Raw genomic sequence first — 20,063 nt, 5'->3', positions numbered from 1 at the left:
CAGTAGATACAGAAAGAAGAAATGTAATCGTTTATTTAGTTACAAGAGAGAAAACGGTAGGAAAGGGCGAAAGGCGAAGAAAGAGGACGCGACGAGCGAGCGAGCGAGCGAGCGGCAGTGAGAGGTGAAAAACGCCGGCGACGGAGAGAGAAGGACGAAAAGGCAGTAGGAAGAAAGACTAGTGGAACAGGAGAGAGAGAGACCTAGGTGAAGTGTAGATGTGCAGGGAGAAAGACTCGAGATGAAGGAGGAGACTGAGCGTCTTGAAGAAGGAGGGAGATGAGAAAGCGGCTCCTGCGACGGTCCGAGTTCACGACGTGGTTGAAAGGTCGAGACCCGCTGGGTTGAGCAAAGAGGACGTTTAGTTGGAGTCTCGCTTGGTGAGGAAGTCTGTAGAGATTGGAATGAGGGAGGGAGGAGCTCAGTGGGAGCTGATAAGGGGGTGGGAGAGAAGACGCGACGGATTGAAGGAGGAAGAGGAAACGAACCGATGAAGAGGTTCACGCAAACCATGTCCTTCTCCTCAGCAGTGAATCCTCGAACCTGAACCGAGTACTTGGCTGCAGGAGGCAAGAAGAACAAGAGCAAAGAGGTCAGTCGAACGGTTTGGTCGAGCTCGAACGCAAAGGAGGAAAGACGTCGAGACGAGACGAGCCTTTGGGGATCTCCTTGGGAAGCTCAACGGTCTGAACGACCTCGTAGACTCCAGGGGCGACGGGACATTGAATGGTAGCGTTGTTCTCAGCACTGTCGAAGAAACGAGAGCGAGGAGAAGTTCGGTCAGAAACGAGCGAAACGACGATTGATGACGTTCGAGAGCTCGAAGGAAGGGAGGAGGAGAGGAGAAGAGCTGAGACTCACGCTGTCTCGCAGACGTCGAACTTCCTCTGAAGCAGCTTGATCAAACCGAGCTTGACGAGCACATCCGCGTAGGCTCCGTCCTACAAGAACGAGAAGAAGGAAGGGAAGGACGGATCAGGACCTGCGGTTGAACCAAACGAACGAGCGAGATGGAGCTCGATGGCGAAACGAACAGTGATTGGGTCGACAACTAGACCTGTAGCAGTGACAGTAAGGTTCTGGCCAGGGACTGGAGGGTCAGGCGAGACCTTGATGCTGTCGATGAGTCTGTAGGAGCAAAGGAAGGTCAGAAATCGGGGGGAGGGAAAGGGAACGTGGGAAGGAGAGGGAGGTCCAACTTACACGGCGTCTCCAGCTCCTCCTACAAGACGGATAAGAGAGATCAAGGTCAGCACGGACTCATCTAGGTCTAAAGAAGACTCCTGAACTTACCACAGTCGACCCAGGACCATCCTCCGTCAGGGAAGTTTGCCGACTTCCGAGGAGTCGAGGAGAGAGCGGAAGCTCCCCAAGCGGCCAAATCGACGAGGGTTTCGACCTGAGGAAGAGCTGAAGCGAGAGCTGGAAGCAAGAGGAGGGTAGGGAGGAGTTGAGGGAAGATCATGACGCTGTGGATAGACTGAAAGAAGAGTGGTGGTGGAAGTTGGTGGGGGAGTCGTCGGAGAGTTCTGGAGGACGTTGATCAGCCGCCCCGTTTGAGGGTCTAAAGAGGGAGTTCAGACCTTCCTCCTTCTTTGACCTTCAACCACATCCCCCTCCTTTTCCCACAAACTTCTCCAATCTCTTCAAACGTGAGTGCCTCTTGATCCTCTCCTTCTCCTCTCTCTTCTCGTGCATCTTTCAGCGACGGGGAACGATCCAGAGAGGGTGGATGGGTCTCGACAACCACGCTCTGTTCCTCCCCTCCCCTCCTCGATCCGGACAGGGAGGACCTTGTTCGCCTCCCTTCCTCCTCTTCTCCCTTCCACTCCTCGTCCTTCTGTTTCCTCTCCTTCTCCTCGGACGAGTCTCTCGCTTCCCTGGACGCGAGAGGGATCGGCTCTGGAGGATGGATGCCTCGCGCTGGAGCCCTCGGTGGTGGTGGCGACCTCATCGCTTCCACCCATCCTTCCTCCCTTCGCTCCCCTCGTCCCTCCCCTCCCTCGATCCCATCCATCCTTCCATCCCCTTTCATCCACCCTTACTGACCCGATTCCCTCTTCTTCTTCTTCTCAGCATGCAAATCTTCGTCAAGACGTGAGTTCTCGTTCCCCTTCGACCTCCACGTCCTCATCGTCTCGGCTGCGCGACGAGCATGCTTCCCCGCCCTGGACTCTCCCTATCATTGCCAAAGCGCTGACGTTGTTTTCTTTCTCTCCTCTTCATCTCTCCCTTCCCGACTCGCTCTACACCTCCCTCTCGCTTCTCTTCGTCCTCGATCTCGCGATTTCGCTCTCGTTCGACCTTTAGCCTCACCGGAAAGACCATCACCCTCGAGGTCGAGTCCTCCGACACCATCGACAACGTCAAGGCTAAGATCCAAGACAAGGAGGGAATCCCTCCTGATCAGCAACGACTCATCTTCGCTGGAAAGCAACTTGAGGATGGACGAACTCTTTCCGATTACAACATCCAGAAAGGTGAGCTCTCCTCGATCAATCTCTCTCTCTCTTCGTTCGAACTCAGAGCTGACCTGAACCGGTTCTCCTTCCTCTTCCTCCCAGAGTCCACTCTCCATCTCGTTCTTCGACTTCGAGGAGGAATGCAGATCTTCGTCAAGACGTGAGTTCCGGAGTTCCACTTCGAGAAGAGGTTGCAGGAGCGCTGACTCGTTTCTTCTCTTCAACCACGTTCCCTTCAGTCTCACCGGAAAGACCATCACTCTCGAGGTTGAATCGTCCGACACGATCGACAACGTCAAAGCCAAGATCCAGGATAAGGAGGGTATCCCTCCTGACCAGCAGCGATTGATCTTCGCCGGAAAGCAGCTCGAGGACGGTCGAACGTTGTCCGACTACAACATCCAGAAGGGTTCGTCGCTCGTCGTCCTCCTTCACTCGTTCATTTGTTTCCCTTGCTGACTTCTTCCTTTTCTTCGATCTATCAGAGTCTACTCTTCATCTCGTCCTCCGACTCCGAGGAGGTATGCAGATCTTCGTCAAGACGTGAGCTTTCACTCCTTCCTCCCCCCTGTCCCTCCGTCTCTCTTTCTCTTGCTGAACTCCCTCTTCTTTTTTCACTCCCCTTCAGCCTTACCGGAAAGACCATCACCCTGGAAGTCGAGTCCTCCGACACGATCGATAACGTCAAAGCCAAGATTCAGGACAAGGAGGGAATCCCTCCTGATCAACAGCGACTCATCTTCGCCGGGAAGCAGCTTGAGGATGGTCGAACTCTCTCGGACTACAACATTCAGAAAGGTGAGCGCTCGTTTTCTCCCTTTACACTGGAGATCGTGCCTCGTCTTCGTCGCCGCGTCCGCTGACCCGACCTGTCTCTCGTCCCCTCTCTTCTCTCAGAGTCGACTCTCCACTTGGTCCTTCGACTTCGAGGAGGTATGCAGATCTTCGTTAAGACGTGAGTATCTTCCCTTCCCTCCAGACCTCGAGGTACGAACGAGTGCTGATCCTTCGTCGTCCCTCGCTCGTTCAGTTTGACCGGAAAGACCATCACGCTCGAGGTCGAATCGTCGGACACCATCGACAACGTCAAGGCGAAGATCCAGGATAAGGAGGGAATCCCTCCCGACCAGCAGCGACTCATTTTCGCCGGAAAGCAGCTCGAGGACGGTCGAACACTCTCTGATTACAACATCCAGAAGGGTGAGTCGAGATCTTTTCTTCCCTTCTTCGCTCGAACTTGGTCGCTGACCTCTCTCGGTCTTTCCTCTGTCGCAGAGTCTACCCTTCATCTCGTTCTTCGACTCCGAGGAGGAATGCAGATCTTCGTTAAGACGTGAGTCTTGTCCATCTCGGTCTTTTTCCTTCCTCCCCACGCGCCTCGAGCTGACTCCGTCCCTCTCTCTCTCTCTCTCCCTTCTCAGCCTCACTGGAAAGACGATCACCCTCGAGGTCGAGTCCTCTGATACTATCGACAACGTGAAGGCCAAGATCCAGGACAAGGAGGGAATCCCTCCTGATCAGCAACGATTGATCTTCGCTGGAAAGCAGCTCGAGGATGGACGAACCCTCTCCGACTACAACATCCAGAAAGGTTAGTTCTCTCCCACCTCTCTTCTTTCTTACTTGGATCACCCCGATGCTGACGATCCTTTTTTCTTCTTCCCTCTCCCTTCCAGAGTCGACGTTGCATCTCGTTCTTCGACTTCGAGGTGGACAGTAGACTGGAACTCGTTCGCTAGAGCCCGTTCTCGTTTCCTTTCCTTCGCTTTGATCGCTTGTTCTCCCTTTCGACCTTCGAGTCTTTTCATGCCTTTAACGAATATCTCGAGGGGTGCGTTGAGAGAGACAAGAAAGAGACGAAAGACTTCTCGCACGACGCGTCGCACACTGAACTCTGCAACTCTCCACACGACCCTCGGATCTCCCTTCGATTGATCAAACTATCTTCAAGAATCTCTAGGAAGATCCAAACAATGAAACCTTTTCGTGTGACCTCTTCCGAACACAGATCTGCTCCCGCTTCCTTTCCTGAGTCGAGACCGCCCGCCTTCCCTCTTCATTCGCACCAAACAACCACAATCTCCTTCACCTTCCCCCCTCGAACGAACCGAACGATGCACAGACCCGAAGAGTCTGCCTCGCTCCCCACTGACAGCTACCTCGCAAAAGGGAGGGCTGGACAACTCGTAGCAACGGTGGTTGGCTGTTTGGTGGGACTGATTTTGTTTGCGGTTTGTTTGGGAGGAACGTGAGTTCGTTCGTTCATCCTCGACGCTTTGGTCTTTGGCGTGAACATGTGCGAGCCAGAGCTCGAAGCCGACATTGCTCTTTGTGTCCATTTCGAGAAGGTTTTACGCTTCTCGATCTCAGTGGAGAAGGTCGGAAACAACTCGAGAACTGAGTTTCGTGAGGGTCGAGCCGACGAGGGAGAGGGAGGAGGAGGAGGAGGAAAAGCCTGAGCTGGTTGAGGTTTCGTTTGGAGGAGACGGGCTTGGAAAGGTTTTGGAAGATGCAAAGGTGAGTGATCGTTCGTTGAAGAGGAGGGTCGACGGTGGGCTCGCCAGTCGTCGACGCGAGGTTAACTTCCCTTTCTCCGCCGTTCCTTCCATCAGCCTCTCTCCCTCAGCCTTTTATCATCTCTTGAGGACTACAAGAGCCACCCAACACCTCCAGCAAGAGCGGTCGTCTCGTTCCTCGTCTTGCTCCCATCGCCATCGCCTTCTCGTGGAAACGTTGGGTCGCGACGCGTCTTCACCTCCATCGCAACGTCTGCTGGCAAGGAGGAGTTGGAGGAGAGGCTGGAGTTAGCATTTGGATCGTTAGTTGTATTGTTGGAGGGAGAGGTGGGGGAGAGAAGTCGGTTGCTGCTGCTGGGAAGACAGGGAGGGGAGTGAGGGGGTAGGAATCGTCGAGAGAGATCGACTGTGAAAGACGATAGATAGCATGATGCGATTTCATTGAAGAAACTTCAAAATTTCTACGAGGGTTGATTTCGAGGCCTTGAAGTGTTGTGCAGAAGAACTCAAGAGATGGAGGCGGCCCAAAGAACAAAAAACCGCCGCGTCGCGTAGCGTCACCCCGGACTCGTCTTTTGCGTGCGTGTAGCTCAGGACTACCATGTATGGTTTGATACGTCTTACTTCGAGCACATACACGACACATGAAGTATCGAAAACGGGTCGATTCTCAACGAAGAGAAGATCCGATTCGGAACCGTCCGTCTTCCTCCCTCTTGCTCCTCCCATGCGTCCTTCGCCCTGGCACTTAGAGGTCCTCCTTCTACTCAGCCTCGCAGAACTGAAGCTGGTAGTCTGTCTTCGATTCTCTCCTCCTCTTGGGTGAATAGAGACGAAAGCTAGACCGTATCTCATGTGAAAATCGATCGGGCGACGCGAGAGAGTAGAGATAGCTACGAGAGAATGCCACCAACGCTTCAAGCCTTCAAGTACTTCGCATGGAACTCCACATGCTCGTCCACGAACGTCGAGATGAAGTCTACCAACGATGAACAACGACAGCGAGTCAGCCATCCTTCCTTCGCTCACTCGAACGCGTCCTCCTCTTTCAACTCCTCTGAACTCACAGTAGCTATGATCGTACCCCTCCTGACTCCTCACCCTCACTTCTTCCTCTCCGTTCAACCCCTTCTTCCTCGCAGCCTCCTTGAACTTCTCAGGGAGGAGCTGGCCCTGCTTGAAGAAGTTGTCCGAGGTTCCGTAGTCGATGAGGATCTTGGGGGAGAAGGCGACGTTCGGGAGGAGCAGGGTAGCGTCGTGGGAGGGTCCTTCGGTGCTGGGGGAGGAAAGGTAGCCGGCGAAGCTGTAGAACGAGACGAGGGGAGAGGAAGAGAGGGTCAGGAAAGAGAGGGTCAGGAAGGAGAGGGAGGAGACGGAGACAGGGAGGGAGACGACGAACGCTTTGGTTCCCCAAGGACAGGCGGTTGGGTTCCTGTTTTTCGAACCAGCACCATCGAGGATGGAGGGGAGCAGTCAGCTTCGAGTTCTTCAAGATGGAGTGCAAGAAGTAGGAAGAGCAGGAAAAGAGACGACGAACGTGATCGGAGCAAACGCAGAGCAACTCTTGTACGTTCCAGCTTTGGACTTCAAGTAGATCGACAGCGACCCGTGGCCTCCCATCGAGTGACCTGTGAGGGAGACTCGAGAGTTGTCCTACCAAAAACAATGAGGCATGGCGAAGGATCAGCGAGCGTTCGAAACGAGCGTCGACCGGAGCGAGGGTCGACGACAACTCACGACGTTGATCTCCTTCTCCCCTTCCAAAACCCTAGGCAGCTCCTCGGTGATCAACTCGTACATCCTATAGTTTTTTTTGTACTTTTCCGAGGTGGCGTTGAGGTAGAACCCGGCGCCTACAAAACCCAAAAACGAAAGTGAGCTCGAGCTCGATCCATCTCCTCCTCTCTTTCGATACACTCTTCCTCCGTCACCCCGAGCAGGAGAAATAGGAAGCGCTCACTCACCAGTCCCAAAATCCCAATCCTCCTCCTCTCCCTCGATCCCAGCTCCTCTGGGGGAGGTGTCAGGGAAGACGACGGCGAGGGAGTGTTTCGCTGCTGAGGCAAGGATGCCTGACTTCCAAGGCCTGCGAGGACCAAACAGAATCAGCGTTCAAACTCTTCTTTCGCTGAGAAGTATACAAAGGATTCCACCCAGCTCACCCCGTATCCTCGTTACAAGTCAATCCAGCGAGGTAGTAAAGTACCGGAGCGGGAGTTGGGTTCGAGGACGAGGAGGAGAGGGAGGAGGAAGGGAGGAAGATGTTGAACTGCGTGGGGAGGGAGAGAGAGTTCGACTAGAGGCGAGCAAAGCGAGTGAGGGGACAGACGGTCAGTGAGGCTGAACGAGACCAGACGACGTACGAGCAGGGAGGGGGCTGAAGGAGGAGGGAGAAGAAGGAGATGCGAGCTCACTTCGAACTTGTACTTTCTGAGCTCTCCTCCGAAGGATTTGTTGGTTGACACGAGTTCGAGGACCATTTTGAGAGTACGATGCGAGAAAAGAGAAGGTGATATGGTTGTCGGGGAGCCGAGGTGGGGGTTGAGAGTCGAGGAGAAAGGGAGGGAAGGAAAGGAAGGCGAAGTGGAGGTCGAGATTCGAGATCTCGAAGAGGCGCTCTCGTCTTGACGTTCCCAGAAAAAGATGTGGGAAAGATTATAGAGATCGTGAGTTGTGAGAAACGAAAGACTACTGAGAGAGAGAGAGACGAGCAAAGCCGATGCAGTCTATCGAAAAATGTGAACGAGCGAGAGCTGAGACGAAAACCAAACGAGATGCGAGCGAAGGGAACGAGGGAGCTAAAGATCGAGGAGGTATAGATGGACGTATAGATGAGCGTTGCGTAGATGGAGAGAACGAAACTGGCGGGGTGCTGGGAGTGATTTGCAGTTCTACGACTAGATCGACGTCCTGTTGAGAAGAAAAAGAACGCGTGAAGAAGGGAGGTCAGCCTTTGGTTCGACTGGTCGCGTGTCGATGCAGGGATGGAGACTCACCACTCCTTCCTCTCAGTAGCCGCAGGAGTACTGATAAAGGTAAGGTTCGAAGGAGGAAGGAGAAAGTCAGCGACGGGTCGAACTTCGATCCGTCAGATCGCAGAACGAAACAGAAATGGCGACCGACGACTCACTCAGGTCCAGCAAAGAAATCATCCGCGAAAGGATCCGCCTCTCCCGTAGGAGTATCCAACAACCCAGCTCCTCCACCATCCCCGAGAGATCCGTAAGCGTCGTACTGCTGAGGAGCGGGAGCGTTGGTGGAAGGTCGACGAGATCGAGCTCGAAGTTGGTAGTCGTCGTCCGACGAGTCGTAGGATCCGTCGTCCGAAAGGGAATCGACCGAGGGAGGGGAGGGGATTCGAGCGGGAGGAGCTCGAGCTGGGGAAGGGGCGCTGTGAGGTGAGAAACGAGGAAAAGGGACGAGGAGCAGAAGGGGAAGAAGGAACGACGCGTCAGTCTTTCGAACTCTCTCTCACACCCTCTCAACCACGAACCCAGACTCAAAAATACAAGACTCACGAAGCACCTCCTCCAAAGTTCAACCCTTCCAACCCAGCTAGATCGGGATGAACGTTCCTCTGTTCCTCCTCCCAAGCCTTTCTCCTCGCCATTTCCTTCTCCACCGCCGCCTTCTGCTTCGCCTGCAGCTTGGCCAGTTCCGATTCTCGTTCCTTCTGAAGTCGAGCGGCAGCGAGCGAACGGGAGATCTCTTCCTCCTCCTCGGTTTTGGCGGGGGGAGCTTCGTCGTCCGAGTCTTCGTTGAAGGGTTTGGAGAGCTGGCGAGGAAAGGAACGAACGAAAGGGGAGTCAGTTCTTTCTGGGTCTTCTGCGAGAGAAGAAGGTGTTGGGACTGACCTTATCGTACAACTGAAGAGAAGTAATGATGGTCTCGTTGGTCTGAAGCAAGGTTCCGATGTAGTCCTCGTCCTCGACCATCTGAATGTACCGGATGATCTTCTTCCTGGACGCTTTGGCTTCCTCGAGGTACTTCAGGACTCGAAGGTTTTCGGTGATGCTCTCTCTCTCTCGGTTGACGAGCTGAAGAGAAGAAGGAAGCGTAAGAGAGGTCAGATTCGTTTCAGGACGCGTTTCGAAGTGAGTTTTGAGAATGGGAAAACGAGAGCAGGAACGTACACGGATAGCGTTGATGAGGTTGTTAGCCGACTGAGAAGCGGAAGCAACAGTCTGAAGGATCACCGGCTTCTCCTACAAAGATGAAATCAGAAACGAATGTCAGCTCTTCATTCGCCCTCCTTCAATCCTCTCGTCGGCCCCCGTCACCTTCAAAAACCAACTCACCTTCTCAAAGTTGAATGGAGGTCTCTTGGGACCCGTAGGTTTCGCTCCAGGCTTAGGCTTAGGAGGAGCCGAACTCGACATGGACTTCCTTGCCTCCTTGTCCTTCAGCTTCTGCTCCCTCTCGGCCAGATCTCGTTCCCTCCTCTCGATCTCCCTCCTCTCTCGATCCTTCCTGTCCTTCTCCTCCTGAGCGGAAGCCTGAGCGGCTTTGCGAGAGAGAGCGTCGAGTTTGGCGGCAGATTCTTGCTCTTTGGTAGCTGAGAGAGGAGGAGGGAGGGAGGAAAAGAGGTGAGCTTGGGTCGAGGGAGCTCAAGGGTTGAAGGAAATGGGAGGAGAGGAGAGAATGAACCATGTTTGTTGGCAGCAGCAGCGGCTGGAGAGACGTCCCACGAGTGATCCCAAAGTCCTCCATCTCGAAGAGCGGGAGCAGCAGCAGGAGTCGAGGAGGAGACGGACGAGTGGCCGGTTCCGGAGCTGGCTTGCATCGAAGGCTGTAGTGCGAGACGAAGCGAAGTCAGCTCCACCCCTCTACCTTGTAATGGAGGCGAGAAGCTGAGAACTCACCTTCCTAGCATGCCCATGTCCATGCAGCTCTCCGTAAATACCAGCGACTCTCGAGAAACCCTTATCTCCGTCCTCGTCCTGCTTCTTCCATCCGAGGCAGACCATGATGATCTTCTGCTTGACTCGAGGATCCGTGTGCGAGTCTCGAGCAGTTTCCTTGAGTCTGTCGACAAGTTGAGGAGAGGAGGTGAAGGACTTGTGGAAGGTGGACGAGTTCTCGGAGAGGGATTTGAGGAGCGTGAGAGATCGGATCTGCTTGTGGGTGGATCCGTACTTGATCTTCTTTCGAATCGCTCGGGAGGCTTCGTCGGGACCGGTGCCTTGAATGTCACTGACAGGAGAAGAGTAAGACGGGAGGCGAAGGAGGTCAGGCGAAGGAAAGACGAGAGGAGAACGAGAGGGAGGGAAGGACGGAAGGTCGGTCATGAACTCACACGGCCTGTACGAGCTCTGCTACTCCGTCGAGCTCGTTCTCAGCGTAATTGTCTCCTGTGAGGATCTCGATCCAGTCGGTTACGGAACTCTACCAGTACAGAAGAAAAGCGAGGAAGCGAGAGAAGGAGGTCAGCCTATCGGGCGGCGAAGGGAATGAGAGCGTGAGCTCGCTCAAGAACAAGGAGCTCCCTCTGCTTCTACTTTTTTCTTCTCAGCTCTTCCAGCTGGCTTCCTGCAAAGCATATTGCGAGCTGCCTTGAGCTCCGAAGACGGTCCCTCTCTACAGTTGGATTGTAGGAGAGAGAGAAGGGATAGGAAGGACATCTCGTCCTCCTCTTTCGGATCCCCTCCCGTCCTCTGGCTTTGTTCGCACGTTCCTCCATCCCTACTTCACCAGAGCTCGAAACTCGAACAGGAGCTTGACTTACATGAGGTTTATCGGAAGTGAGAACGCTGAAGAGTTTGATACCCGTCTTGATGGTGTTTCCAGCGCTGGACTAGAACGGAAAGAGAGACCGGTTCGCGATTGGGAGAAGAGGAGAGCGAGAGGAAGTCAGCTCTCTTTCACGAGATAGAGGCGATGTATAGTCCAAAACTTACCATATCGAAAAAAGAGGAAGCTCTGAGTGTGGTATGGTCGGTGTGAAGAGTCGTCCTTTCAGAAAGGAAGGAGAGAGGGAGGATGAAGTTGGAAGGAGAAAGGAGGAGTTCAGGCTGGAAAGTGACGACGCGGGCCCAACTCCTCCTTCTCCTCTTTTGAACCCCAACCCTGACAATCTCAGGAGAAAAACTTTCAAAGAACGAGCTCGTCGAGTCTCCTTCTCGCAGGCAGTGAGTAAACTCTTCCTTATCTTTACGCCAAGAAGAAGAATTTAGATTCGGAGAAGGTCGACGAGCCAACTCAGAGCTCACCTCCCTTTTCCCTTCCCTTCCTATCTTCGTCCTCAGATTTCTACAACTCTCTCCCTCGCATCCACCATGGACGTTCCTCTCCTCCAAGCTGGTCCCGTTCCTCCTGCTCCCCTCGGAAACCCCATCCTCAATCTCGTAGCCGCCCTGCTTCGAGCTTCAATCTATGTCCTCCAGATCCTTCGACAGTTCGTTGCTTTCGTTACCTTGACCATCCCGAGTCTCATGGTTAGGATTCTAGGCTGGAGTTGGACTCTACAGGTGAGTCACTCGTTTCTCCCTCCCCTGAAGTCGTCGGATCTGGCAAGCTCAGAGGAAAAGAAGAAGCAGGACACCGGCTGTTGAAGTGAGCTCACCCGAGGGAGCAGAAGCAGCTTTCCTCCAGCTCGTGATACGCTTCCCAACTTCTATACTTCACTCGAAACAAGATCCACAGATCGGTACGAACTACATGTACGAAACTCATGATCTGACTCCTCCTCTTTCGCTTTCCTCAAACCAGCTCAACTTCCCAGGTCTCCTCTTCCTCTCCCTCCTCGTCCCAAGCGGAGTCTTCTTCCTCGTTCGATACAAGTATCTCAACAAGTATACAGATCTCAAGGAGGTTCCGTGAGTCTCATACCTGTCCCACCTACTCGTTTTCGTAGAGTTCAAGCTCATTCTTCTCTCGTTCTCAGCCTCGCCAAACCAGACAAGAAATCGCTTCACCCCGACGTTCTCTCCGACAACTCCTCGGCTCCTCTGCACAACTACCTCGACGAGTTCTTGTCCGCTATCAGGATCTTTGGGTTCTTGGAGAAGCCTGTGAGTCGGAAACCTTTGTGAGCTGAAGACGGTGAGGGGAAGGAGACGCGAGCTCACCGTGTACCTCGCTTCCCTCTTCTTGACCGACGCAGGTTTTCCACGAGCTTTCTCGACATCTCCAAACTCGTCGGCTCATTGCAGGAGACTCCCTTACTCTTGATTCGAACGACAAGTCCTTCTACTGTGTCGTTGATGGGTGAGCTTAAGTCTTCCCTTCTTTCTCTCCTCCCTCGCCTCTCTACTCCCTTTCGCCTAGACGCTGAGCCAACCACCCAACTCCGTCCTCACCTCCCTCAGCCACGTCCAAGTCTTCGCTCCTTCTCCTCTTGCCCAAACTTCCAACTCCAACTCCCAACCCTTCTCCTCCTCCAACTCGGAAGACGACGAAGCTCCTCTCAACGGGTACGATCTCCTCACCGAAGTCTCCTCTGGGGGAACCCTCTCTTCCCTCTTCACCATCCTCTCCCTCTTCACCGAAGACGTTCGTCTCTCTTGGGACACTTCCGATAACACCAACGAGCCAGGTCCTATCCCACCTCCTTCCTCGACGCGTTCCAACTCGAGCACCAACCTCCCCAACAACGCTCGACCGAGGAGGGCTGAGAGAGCCAACTCGGACGTTAGTGCGTTCGACTTGATGAACCAGACTCAGCTGAGGGAGGGTGGAATGGATGGGGAGAGTAGCAGCTACGGAGGAGGAAGTACAGTTGGAGGGGAGAGCGTTGGGACGGCTACGCCGATGTTCAACGGAGCTGGGGGAGGAGGAGGGTTCGAGGACGAGAGGGACTCGAGGGGTGGATTTGGAAGTAGGAGTAGTTCGTATGGTGCTCAGGGATACAGGAGTGAACCGGATAGAGGACCAAAGTTTACAGGTGGAGGAGGAGGAGGGGAGGAGAGAGGCACGGTGGCGAGAGCTACAGGTGAGTCCCCCCGGGTTTTGATTGACCTTGACGAAGGATGGGTCTGATCGTTCTTCTCTTTTTCGATAACAGTCGACACGACGCTTGCTGTGATCCCGGCGGATGCGTTCAGGAGGTTGACGAGGAAGTTTCCGAAAGCCAGTGCTCACATCGTTCAAGGTTCGTTTCGTTCCCCTCCCGTCGTCGCTCGAGCTCTTTTCTGACACGTTCCTTGGTTCCTGACACTATTCGCAGTCATCCTTACTCGATTTTCGCGAGTCACGTTCACCACGGCCCATCAGTATCTCGGTCTCACCGCTGAAGGTGAGCACTCGTCGTCGTGCTCTTCCTTTCCCTCGATCTCACTTTTGACGACCTCCCCGCCCTTTCTTCTCCAGTTCTCCGAGCCGAATCAAGTCTCAACTCGCTCGTCTCCCACCCTCTCCCCTCCGAGTTCTACGAAGGAGGAGGAATGGACGCTCTTCGTCAAAAGTTCCGACCCGACACTCGGACGACCGTCGATTCCGATGGATCGAGCGACGAAGGAGAAGGCAACGAAGGAGGAGATTATTTCAACCTCGGTCGATCGTACGGAGACCTCCATGGTGGTCAGAAACGAGGCTCGAGCAGCACCTCCATCGCTAGCAGCGGACAGAAGACTCCTGGACCCCGAGGAGGAGGAGGAGGAGCGTCGTCGTCGATTCTCAACATGGAACCCGTTAAACCCTCGCCGAAGTCGTTCCATCAGCCTATCCCTCCGATCTCAAGTCTTCACATACCTCAGCAGACGCTCGTTCGAGGAGGATCGTTCACCGAGCCTGCCACGACTTCGTCTATGCTCGCCAACTCAGCCGTAACAACTCCCTCCAGCGCCTCGCCCGTCGCGTCCTTCACCACCTCCCCTCCTCACTCTATCCCCTCGCCCTTACCCCCAACTCCTCAATCTCAACCCGTCTTCCGAAGGACTTCTACTAGACGACAAGTCCAAGCAGGAGACCTCCTCTCCATGACCAACGACTTTGACGCGACGAACTTCCGACCCACAGCCTTTTCCGCTCAAACTCCTCGGCCCATCAAGTGGGACAACGCTTCCCGTTCAAGAGTCTCCTCCGTCAAAGGTCGTCACGAAACTGAATCTTCAGCAGCACCCCCAAAGATCAACCTCGCCAGTTCAGCAGCTTCCATACCCGACTTCAACCTTCGAGACGCCGTCATGTCCTCCCTTGCGAAATCCATCGGGCTCATCCAGCCTCCTCCACCTCCGTCGTTCCAGTCCTCCACTTCTCCATCATTCTACTCACCCTCGGCTTCGACGTCGCTTACCGGGTCGCCTTCGCCCTTCGGTGGCAACTTCAACGGGAACGGCAACGGAGGAGGAGGGAGGTTCAACTCGTCCTTCGGGAGTTTGTCGATGTTGGAGAGGAGTGGACCTGGAATGGCGGATGACGAGACGAGTAGTATCATGACGGGCATGAGCAGTGCTGCTTGGGGAGCGGCGGGAGGGACGGGGCAGGAGGAGTTGGAGAACGAGGTCGAGATTTTGTACTTCCCGAAGGGAGGCGAGTTGGTGAAGGAAGGAGAGAAGAACGCTGGTGAGTTGAAGACCCTGACAGTGCTCGAGATACTTCGCTGACACTTACTTCTTCTGTCTTCGCTTCTTTCAGGTCTCTTCTTCGTCATCGACGGTTTCCTTGACGTGAGTCGTCTTCCCGCTCGACGCGTCTCTCCCCGTCTCTCGAAACTCACCCCCTCCCTCTTCTTCTTCCTTTAACAGGTCTCCATCCCACCCCCAGGTAAACCAGGTCAACCCAAGAACTCCAACGCAACCTCCGCCACCTCCGAACCCAAACGACCCGACCCTCTCCTCGCCGCTCGAAAATCATCCAAGAACAACTCGTCGCACCTCCCTCCCATCTCAGCTTCTCGACCCCGTCACGGATCGATTCACATCTCCAAGGCGACGGACTTTGTTCCACCTCCCGTCGTTCCTGGATCGACGCATCTCTACACGGTCAAGCCGGGAGGAATTGCTGGGTATCTGAGCGCGTTGAGTAATTCGGCGAGTTATGTGGATATCCAGTGAGTCTCGCTTCCTTTCTTTCGACTTTGAAGAAAGGAGACGCTGATCCCGACTCTTTGAACAGGGCCAAGACAGATGTCTACGTTGGTTTCTTGCCTGCTGAGGCTCTCGAACGACTCCTCGAGAGACGACCGATCGTTCTTCTCACCCTTGCGAAGAGATTGATCTCGCTTCTCTCGCCGCTCGGTGAGTTCAAGCTTCCTTTCGACAGTTCGATAACGAAGCTGAATATTGGTGCCTTTCTCTTGCAGTCCTTCACATCGACGCCTCGCTGGATTGGATGCAGCTCAACGCTGGACAGGTGAGCTTGAGTTCAGCCCGTCACGTCCTCGCTTCTGACCAACTGTCTCGCTCTCTTTTCAGGTCCTCTACCGACAAGGAGATCCTTCCGACTCGATCTACATCGTCATCAACGGTCGACTTCGAGCTCTCGCTGAAACTGAGGGAGAGGGAGCCGTCGAAACGGTTGCTGAGTTCGGACAGGGAGAGAGTCTCGGGTAAGTCGCTTCTCTCTCCTTTCTCTCGAACGATCTTCGTCGACTGACGACTATGACTCTTTCTTTTGTTTACCAGAGAGCTCGACGTCATCACCACCGTCCCTCGAAGTAACACCGTCCATGCCATTCGAGATACCGAACTCGCTCGAATGCCTCTCACCCTCTTCAACGCCATCTCGACTCGTCACCCAGCAACGACCCTCAAGTTCCTCCGCCTCATCGCTTCTCGAGTCACCAAGGAAGTCGACAGTCGAGCCCATCGCTCAGCACCCCCTCCCGGAGCTCTCGAACTCACTCCTTCCAACCTCAATCTCAAGACGATCTGCATCCTCCCCTCGTCGAGAAACGTTCCCGTCGCTGTCTTCGCCAACAAGCTTCGAGCTGCTCTGGAGGACATCGGAGCTCCGACAGCTTACCTGGATCAGACCACCGTTTCCAGGCATCTCGGCAGGCATACTTTCTCGACGATGGGGAAATTGAAGGTCGCTGGTTGGGTGAGCGTCGAGTCTGACTTTCGTTCCTTTCTCGCCCTCGACTGACGCGTCTCGCTTTCGTTTTCTGAAGCTCGCCGAACAGGAACAGCGGTACCGAATCGTTCTCTACGTGGCTGATACGGCTGCTTCGAGTCAGTGGACGGTTACTTGCATCCGTCAGGCTGATTGCATTCTCGTGAGTTGAGTTGCCTTCCTTCGTCTCTCGGAGGTCGAGGCTGACTTTCCACCTTTTTTTCGACAGGTCGTTGGTGAGCTCGATCTCTTTCCCCAGTCCCGCGACCCTGGTCTGATCATTGCGTTGCTTCGTTTGAACAGGAATGGGAGACGATCCTTCCCTCGGAGAGTATGAGAAGCTCCTTCTCGAGAAGAAGACGACGGCGAGGAAGGAGCTCGTTTTGCTTCATCCCGAGCGATCAGTACCTCCAGGATCGACTCGACCTTGGTTGAAGGTGAGTCAACTCTTTCGAATCAAATGGATACTCAGACGCTGACTTTACGACTCTCTTTCTTGCACCAGGAACGACCCTGGATCTCTCAGCACCATCACGTCGGTGAGTCGGCGTTGGCGACGCGGCTTTCCTTATCGTCTTTAAGCTCCCCCGACCTCCTCTTCTTTCTTGTTCCCTCTAGAACTCCCCGGTATCGTCTTCCCTCCCAAGTCCACCCCCGTCGAACACGATCCCAAAGCCATCGTCGCCTTCAAGCATCTTCGAGAGAAAGTCCAAACTCAGATCAAACGATTCAGAGGACTTCGACCTCTTGGACGAGCTCGAACCTCTCCTCATCTCAGTGATTTCGCTCGACTGGCTCGAAGACTCTGTGGAGCTTCCATCGGGGTGGTTCTTGGTGGAGGAGGAGGAAGAGGAATCTCGCACATCGTGAGTCTTGGGTCGCGTCTCTCTCTCCTTTCCCTTCGAGCAAGCTGACGCTCTGCTTCTTCCGCAACAGGGCTTCCTTCAAGCGATGGAGAACGAGGGTATCCCCATCGATATCGTTGGAGGTTGCTCGATTGGAGCGTTCGTCGGTGGATTGTATGCGAAGGACGGGAACTTGCTGGCGACGACGGGTCGAGCGAAGCAGTTCTCAGGTCGAATGGCTTCCGTTTGGAGGTGAGTCGATCCGTTCTCGTTCGTTCCGACTTCTCAGACTGACGTCCACTTTTTTTCTCGCAGAATTCTGAGCGACTTGACCTTCCCGACGATCTCGTACACGACCGGACACGAGGTTCGTCTCCTTCTCTTTCTTCCTCTTTCCCTTTTCGACGCTAACGCTCTCCTTTCTTCCCGCAGTTCAACCGAGGAATCTACAAAGCTTTCAACGACGTTCATCTCGAGGGTTCGTTTGATACCCTCGACTTCCGTTCTCTCGTCGCACAGAACTGACTCTCTCTTTCATTTGAACCAGATCTCTGGCTCCCCTACTTCTGCAACTCGACCTCTCTTCGATGGAGTCGAATGGAGATACACACCACTGGATACGCTTGGAGAGCCATTCGAGCCTCAATGACGTGAGTCTGAAGTCGATTTTCGAAACGAACGAGAGGAAGCTGACCTCGATCCTCGACGCGTCCTGCTTTCGCAGTCTCGCTGGTCTTCTTCCCCCCCTTTCGGAGAACGGAAACATGCTGGTCGATGGTGGATACATTGACAACTTGCCTGTAATTAGATTCATTCGTCCCGTCATCGTGAGGACGCAAGAGGGAGTGAAGAGAGCTGACTTCCTCTCGTTTCATTTCGTCAGGTTTCCACGATGACGGCCATGGGAGCAAGTCGGATCTTCGCTATCGATGTTGGAGGTGAGTTTTTAATCCCTTTCGGTTGCCAAGAGCTCGAAACTGACGCGTTGGTCTTGCTGCTTTCCCTCAAGGCGCCGACGACACGTCTCCTCGAAACTACGGAGATTCCGTATCTGGTTTCTGGGTCCTCCTCAACAGGTGAGCCCTCTAGACCTTTGTCAGTCGTTTTGACTTGCTGATGTATCACTCTCGTCTTTCTTCAGATACAATCCCTTCTCGGACGCGTCGACGATCCCAACCTTGACAGAAGTCACGTCTCGTCTGACCTAGTGAGTCCCTCCCCACTTCTTCTCAGCCCTCGCACTCTTCCTGGCTCACCTTTTTCGTTCTTTCCCTCAGCGTGTCGAGTATCAAGTCCCTCATGGAAGCCAAGGCTACTCCCGGTGTTCTCTATCAGGCGATGCCCGTTCAGCAATTCAGTTCGTCCTTCCCTTCCTCTCTCTTGTCCGTCGACGCGACGCTGACCTTTCCCTTTCGCTCTTCAGCTACTATGGGAGGATTCTCGCAGTTCAACGAGTGAGCATATACATCTCTACCCTGTTTCCTTGTTGTTGAATTCTGACCTTCGTTCTCGCTTGCAGAATCTACGACATCGGTCTCCAAGCGGCGACGAAGCAGCTCTCGGACTGGAAGGACGAGGGTGAGTCTTCTTCTCTTCGCCGAATGAGATATCTGCCATCTTCTGACTATGTTTTTCTCTTCATCCGAACCGCAGGCAAGCTCCCGACTGGACTTCTCGACGGATACAAGACCGTTGGGGGGGGACGAAGCAAGAACAGCGTCAGGCTTCGTCGAAACTCGGTTTAGATTCTTGCAGGTTCTCTTTTGTTCATTTTATCCTTTCTCTTACGACATTCTTCGTGCAAACCGTCGTTGGAAAGTGTCGAGAAAGGTCCCAGATGCGTGACGACGACCTCGCTGGCAACCTCCGAAATCGCTCGAGCTCACCCTTTCCTTCCCATCGACGACCACCTCCTTCTCTCGCCCAAGATGGATCTTGCACTCATCATCTTCCTACTAGCACTGGCGACGGAGTTCCTCAACTGGGTTGGAAAGAGTTTCCTCATTGACTCTGTGAGTTTGAGCTCCTATATCGAGCTTCGAAGCTGCCAGCTTGACGTCTCCTTCCTTCCCTTCGCTTCCTCTTGCTGACTGCTTCCCTTTTCCCTCCCTCGTCTCTCCCTCCTCAGGCCTTCAACCTCTACCAACTCCTTTCCTCTACTCTTACCCTCAAACTCCAACGTCAACTCAAGGGAGATATCCTTCGCTCAAAGCTCGAGCTCGACAAGACCTCCTCCCAGGACGAGTTCGCCAAATGGGCGAAGCTCAGAAGGAAGCTCGACAAGCTCATCGCTGACCTCGAGAAGACCAGCAAGTATTCCTTCCCGCTTCCTTGAACTGTTCGTGATGGCTTCAGAAGCTGTCCGGCCTCAGGAGACTGACCTCTTGTCCCTCGCTGGTCGATTCAGACGGAACCCTTCAGACCTCCAAAGCGGCCTTCACCTCCAACGCTAGTCGATTGATCTGGATCCTCACAACTGGCTTTCAGTTCGGACTCGTCTGGTGGTACAGGAAGCGAGCTTTGTTCTACCTTCCGAACGGTTGGTTGGGCGGAGGAGTCGGATGGTGGTTCAGCTTTCCTTCAGCACCCAAAGGTGAGCTTCGTCTTTCCTTCCTTCCTCTCTCGTCGAAAGTTAGCGAGAAGATGGTGAAGCTGATTTCTACTTCTCATCTGCATCTTTTCCTTGAGGCGCCATCTCCTCCGCTGCTTGGTCGATGGTCTGCAAACGGTCTATCAAGTCTGTAGAAGAGATCGTTCGAGACTTCCTACCCTCACCTCCAGGTTCGTCTCCTCGCCGTCCTCGATCTCGCTCGTCTCTCCCAACTCCCTTTCAACGTGCTGACCTCGACTCCGCTTCCTCCTTCCAGATGCGACGCCCTCCAACCCTTTCGCTCCTCCCACTGGGTCCTCTCCCTTCGCATCCCTCGCCGGAAGCCCCTTCGAAGAGAAGCCCACTCCTCCTCGTGCGCCTCGTCAACGGAAAGCAGCTGCCGCTCCTGTCGAGGATTACGCTCCTCAGTTGGACCTGGATTAGGGATTTAGCCTTGATATCTAGAGAAGCGATGTTTTCATGTCCTGCTGTGTCTACCTAGGAGAGCGGGAGGAGAGGGAGGGAATCAACGTCGGCCGTTCAGAGTCTCAGTGTTCGACTCGTTCTTAGCTTCGTTCAGCAAATCTCGACGAGCACTCGTAGATATCATTTAGAGGACGATCATGGATGATCTGAAAACGAGTGAGAGGTACGGAAG

General features: G+C 54.1%; 8 protein-coding genes across 8 annotated transcripts; 4 read left to right on the top strand and 4 right to left on the bottom strand.

Annotated features, from left to right (window-relative positions):
• Window positions 1-7: 7 nt before the first annotated feature.
• Window positions 8-1,561, bottom strand: BDY24DRAFT_375632 (ML domain-containing protein). The gene is made up of 7 exons (XM_076638567.1): window positions 1,294-1,561; window positions 1,204-1,222; window positions 1,035-1,128; window positions 862-941; window positions 656-747; window positions 489-560; window positions 8-390 (listed from the first exon to the last, which is right to left on the bottom strand). The coding sequence occupies exons 1-7, from the start codon at window positions 1,463-1,465 to the stop codon at window positions 362-364; spliced, it is 558 nt and encodes a 185-aa protein (XP_076500821.1). The 5' UTR covers window positions 1,466-1,561; the 3' UTR covers window positions 8-361.
• On the bottom strand, window positions 1,286-2,226 carry BDY24DRAFT_98614 (uncharacterized protein). The gene has a single exon (XM_076645282.1). It carries the CDS (start codon window positions 2,033-2,035, stop codon window positions 1,565-1,567), a length of 471 nt encoding a protein of 156 aa, XP_076500820.1. The 5' UTR covers window positions 2,036-2,226; the 3' UTR covers window positions 1,286-1,564.
• UBI4 (ubiquitin) lies at window positions 2,078-4,182 on the top strand (the record flags this gene model as incomplete). Its single annotated transcript, XM_076642954.1, has 11 exons — window positions 2,078-2,097; window positions 2,311-2,480; window positions 2,565-2,622; window positions 2,702-2,871; window positions 2,948-3,005; window positions 3,091-3,260; window positions 3,360-3,417; window positions 3,493-3,662; window positions 3,738-3,795; window positions 3,884-4,053; window positions 4,139-4,182. 11 exons carry the CDS (start codon window positions 2,078-2,080, stop codon window positions 4,180-4,182), a joined length of 1,146 nt encoding a protein of 381 aa, XP_076500819.1.
• Window positions 4,183-4,231: 49 nt separating this feature from the next.
• Window positions 4,232-5,462, top strand: BDY24DRAFT_98548 (uncharacterized protein). Its single transcript, XM_076645281.1, has 2 exons — window positions 4,232-4,710; window positions 4,811-5,462. Exons 1-2 carry the CDS (start codon window positions 4,436-4,438, stop codon window positions 5,268-5,270), a joined length of 735 nt encoding a protein of 244 aa, XP_076500818.1. The 5' UTR covers window positions 4,232-4,435; the 3' UTR covers window positions 5,271-5,462.
• Window positions 5,463-5,474: 12 nt separating this feature from the next.
• BDY24DRAFT_375612 (S-formylglutathione hydrolase) lies at window positions 5,475-7,556 on the bottom strand. The gene is made up of 8 exons (XM_076638566.1): window positions 7,393-7,556; window positions 7,141-7,274; window positions 6,943-7,064; window positions 6,716-6,831; window positions 6,516-6,631; window positions 6,378-6,410; window positions 6,046-6,281; window positions 5,475-5,957 (listed from the first exon to the last, which is right to left on the bottom strand). Exons 1-8 carry the CDS (start codon window positions 7,456-7,458, stop codon window positions 5,896-5,898), a joined length of 885 nt encoding a protein of 294 aa, XP_076500817.1. The 5' UTR covers window positions 7,459-7,556; the 3' UTR covers window positions 5,475-5,895.
• On the bottom strand, window positions 7,479-10,983 carry LSB5 (Lsb5p). Its single transcript, XM_076638565.1, has 12 exons — window positions 10,876-10,983; window positions 10,704-10,772; window positions 10,275-10,363; window positions 9,841-10,171; window positions 9,626-9,767; window positions 9,277-9,533; window positions 9,112-9,183; window positions 8,833-9,015; window positions 8,497-8,753; window positions 8,109-8,369; window positions 7,975-8,004; window positions 7,479-7,888 (listed from the first exon to the last, which is right to left on the bottom strand). The coding sequence occupies exons 1-12, from the start codon at window positions 10,876-10,878 to the stop codon at window positions 7,876-7,878; spliced, it is 1,707 nt and encodes a 568-aa protein (XP_076500816.1). The 5' UTR covers window positions 10,879-10,983; the 3' UTR covers window positions 7,479-7,875.
• Window positions 10,984-11,253: 270 nt separating this feature from the next.
• NTE1 (lysophospholipase) lies at window positions 11,254-18,560 on the top strand (the record flags this gene model as incomplete). Its single annotated transcript, XM_076642953.1, has 31 exons — window positions 11,254-11,445; window positions 11,687-11,793; window positions 11,862-11,988; window positions 12,081-12,184; window positions 12,286-12,908; window positions 12,981-13,067; window positions 13,143-13,211; window positions 13,286-14,479; window positions 14,552-14,583; window positions 14,662-14,966; window positions 15,032-15,153; window positions 15,219-15,268; window positions 15,331-15,464; window positions 15,541-15,958; window positions 16,029-16,133; window positions 16,200-16,206; window positions 16,274-16,407; window positions 16,476-16,509; window positions 16,589-16,836; window positions 16,907-17,067; window positions 17,131-17,182; window positions 17,248-17,293; window positions 17,363-17,465; window positions 17,540-17,615; window positions 17,699-17,753; window positions 17,825-17,891; window positions 17,957-18,022; window positions 18,093-18,172; window positions 18,239-18,269; window positions 18,335-18,393; window positions 18,469-18,560. The coding sequence occupies 31 exons, from the start codon at window positions 11,254-11,256 to the stop codon at window positions 18,558-18,560; spliced, it is 4,980 nt and encodes a 1,659-aa protein (XP_076500815.1).
• Window positions 18,363-19,978, top strand: GET1 (GET complex subunit GET1). The gene is made up of 6 exons (XM_076645280.1): window positions 18,363-18,393; window positions 18,469-18,827; window positions 18,944-19,124; window positions 19,223-19,408; window positions 19,504-19,596; window positions 19,683-19,978. The coding sequence occupies exons 2-6, from the start codon at window positions 18,744-18,746 to the stop codon at window positions 19,847-19,849; spliced, it is 711 nt and encodes a 236-aa protein (XP_076500814.1). The 5' UTR covers window positions 18,363-18,393; window positions 18,469-18,743; the 3' UTR covers window positions 19,850-19,978.
• Window positions 19,979-20,063: the final 85 nt, after the last annotated feature.

Source organism: Mrakia frigida, assembly GCF_051309035.1.
Source record: "Mrakia frigida strain ATCC 22029 unplaced genomic scaffold BDY24scaffold_2, whole genome shotgun sequence".
NCBI classification, from domain to species: domain Eukaryota; kingdom Fungi; phylum Basidiomycota; class Tremellomycetes; order Cystofilobasidiales; family Mrakiaceae; genus Mrakia; species Mrakia frigida.
The sequence above is the reverse complement of the archived record's forward strand: the minus strand, read 5'-3'. Positions and strand labels throughout refer to the sequence as shown.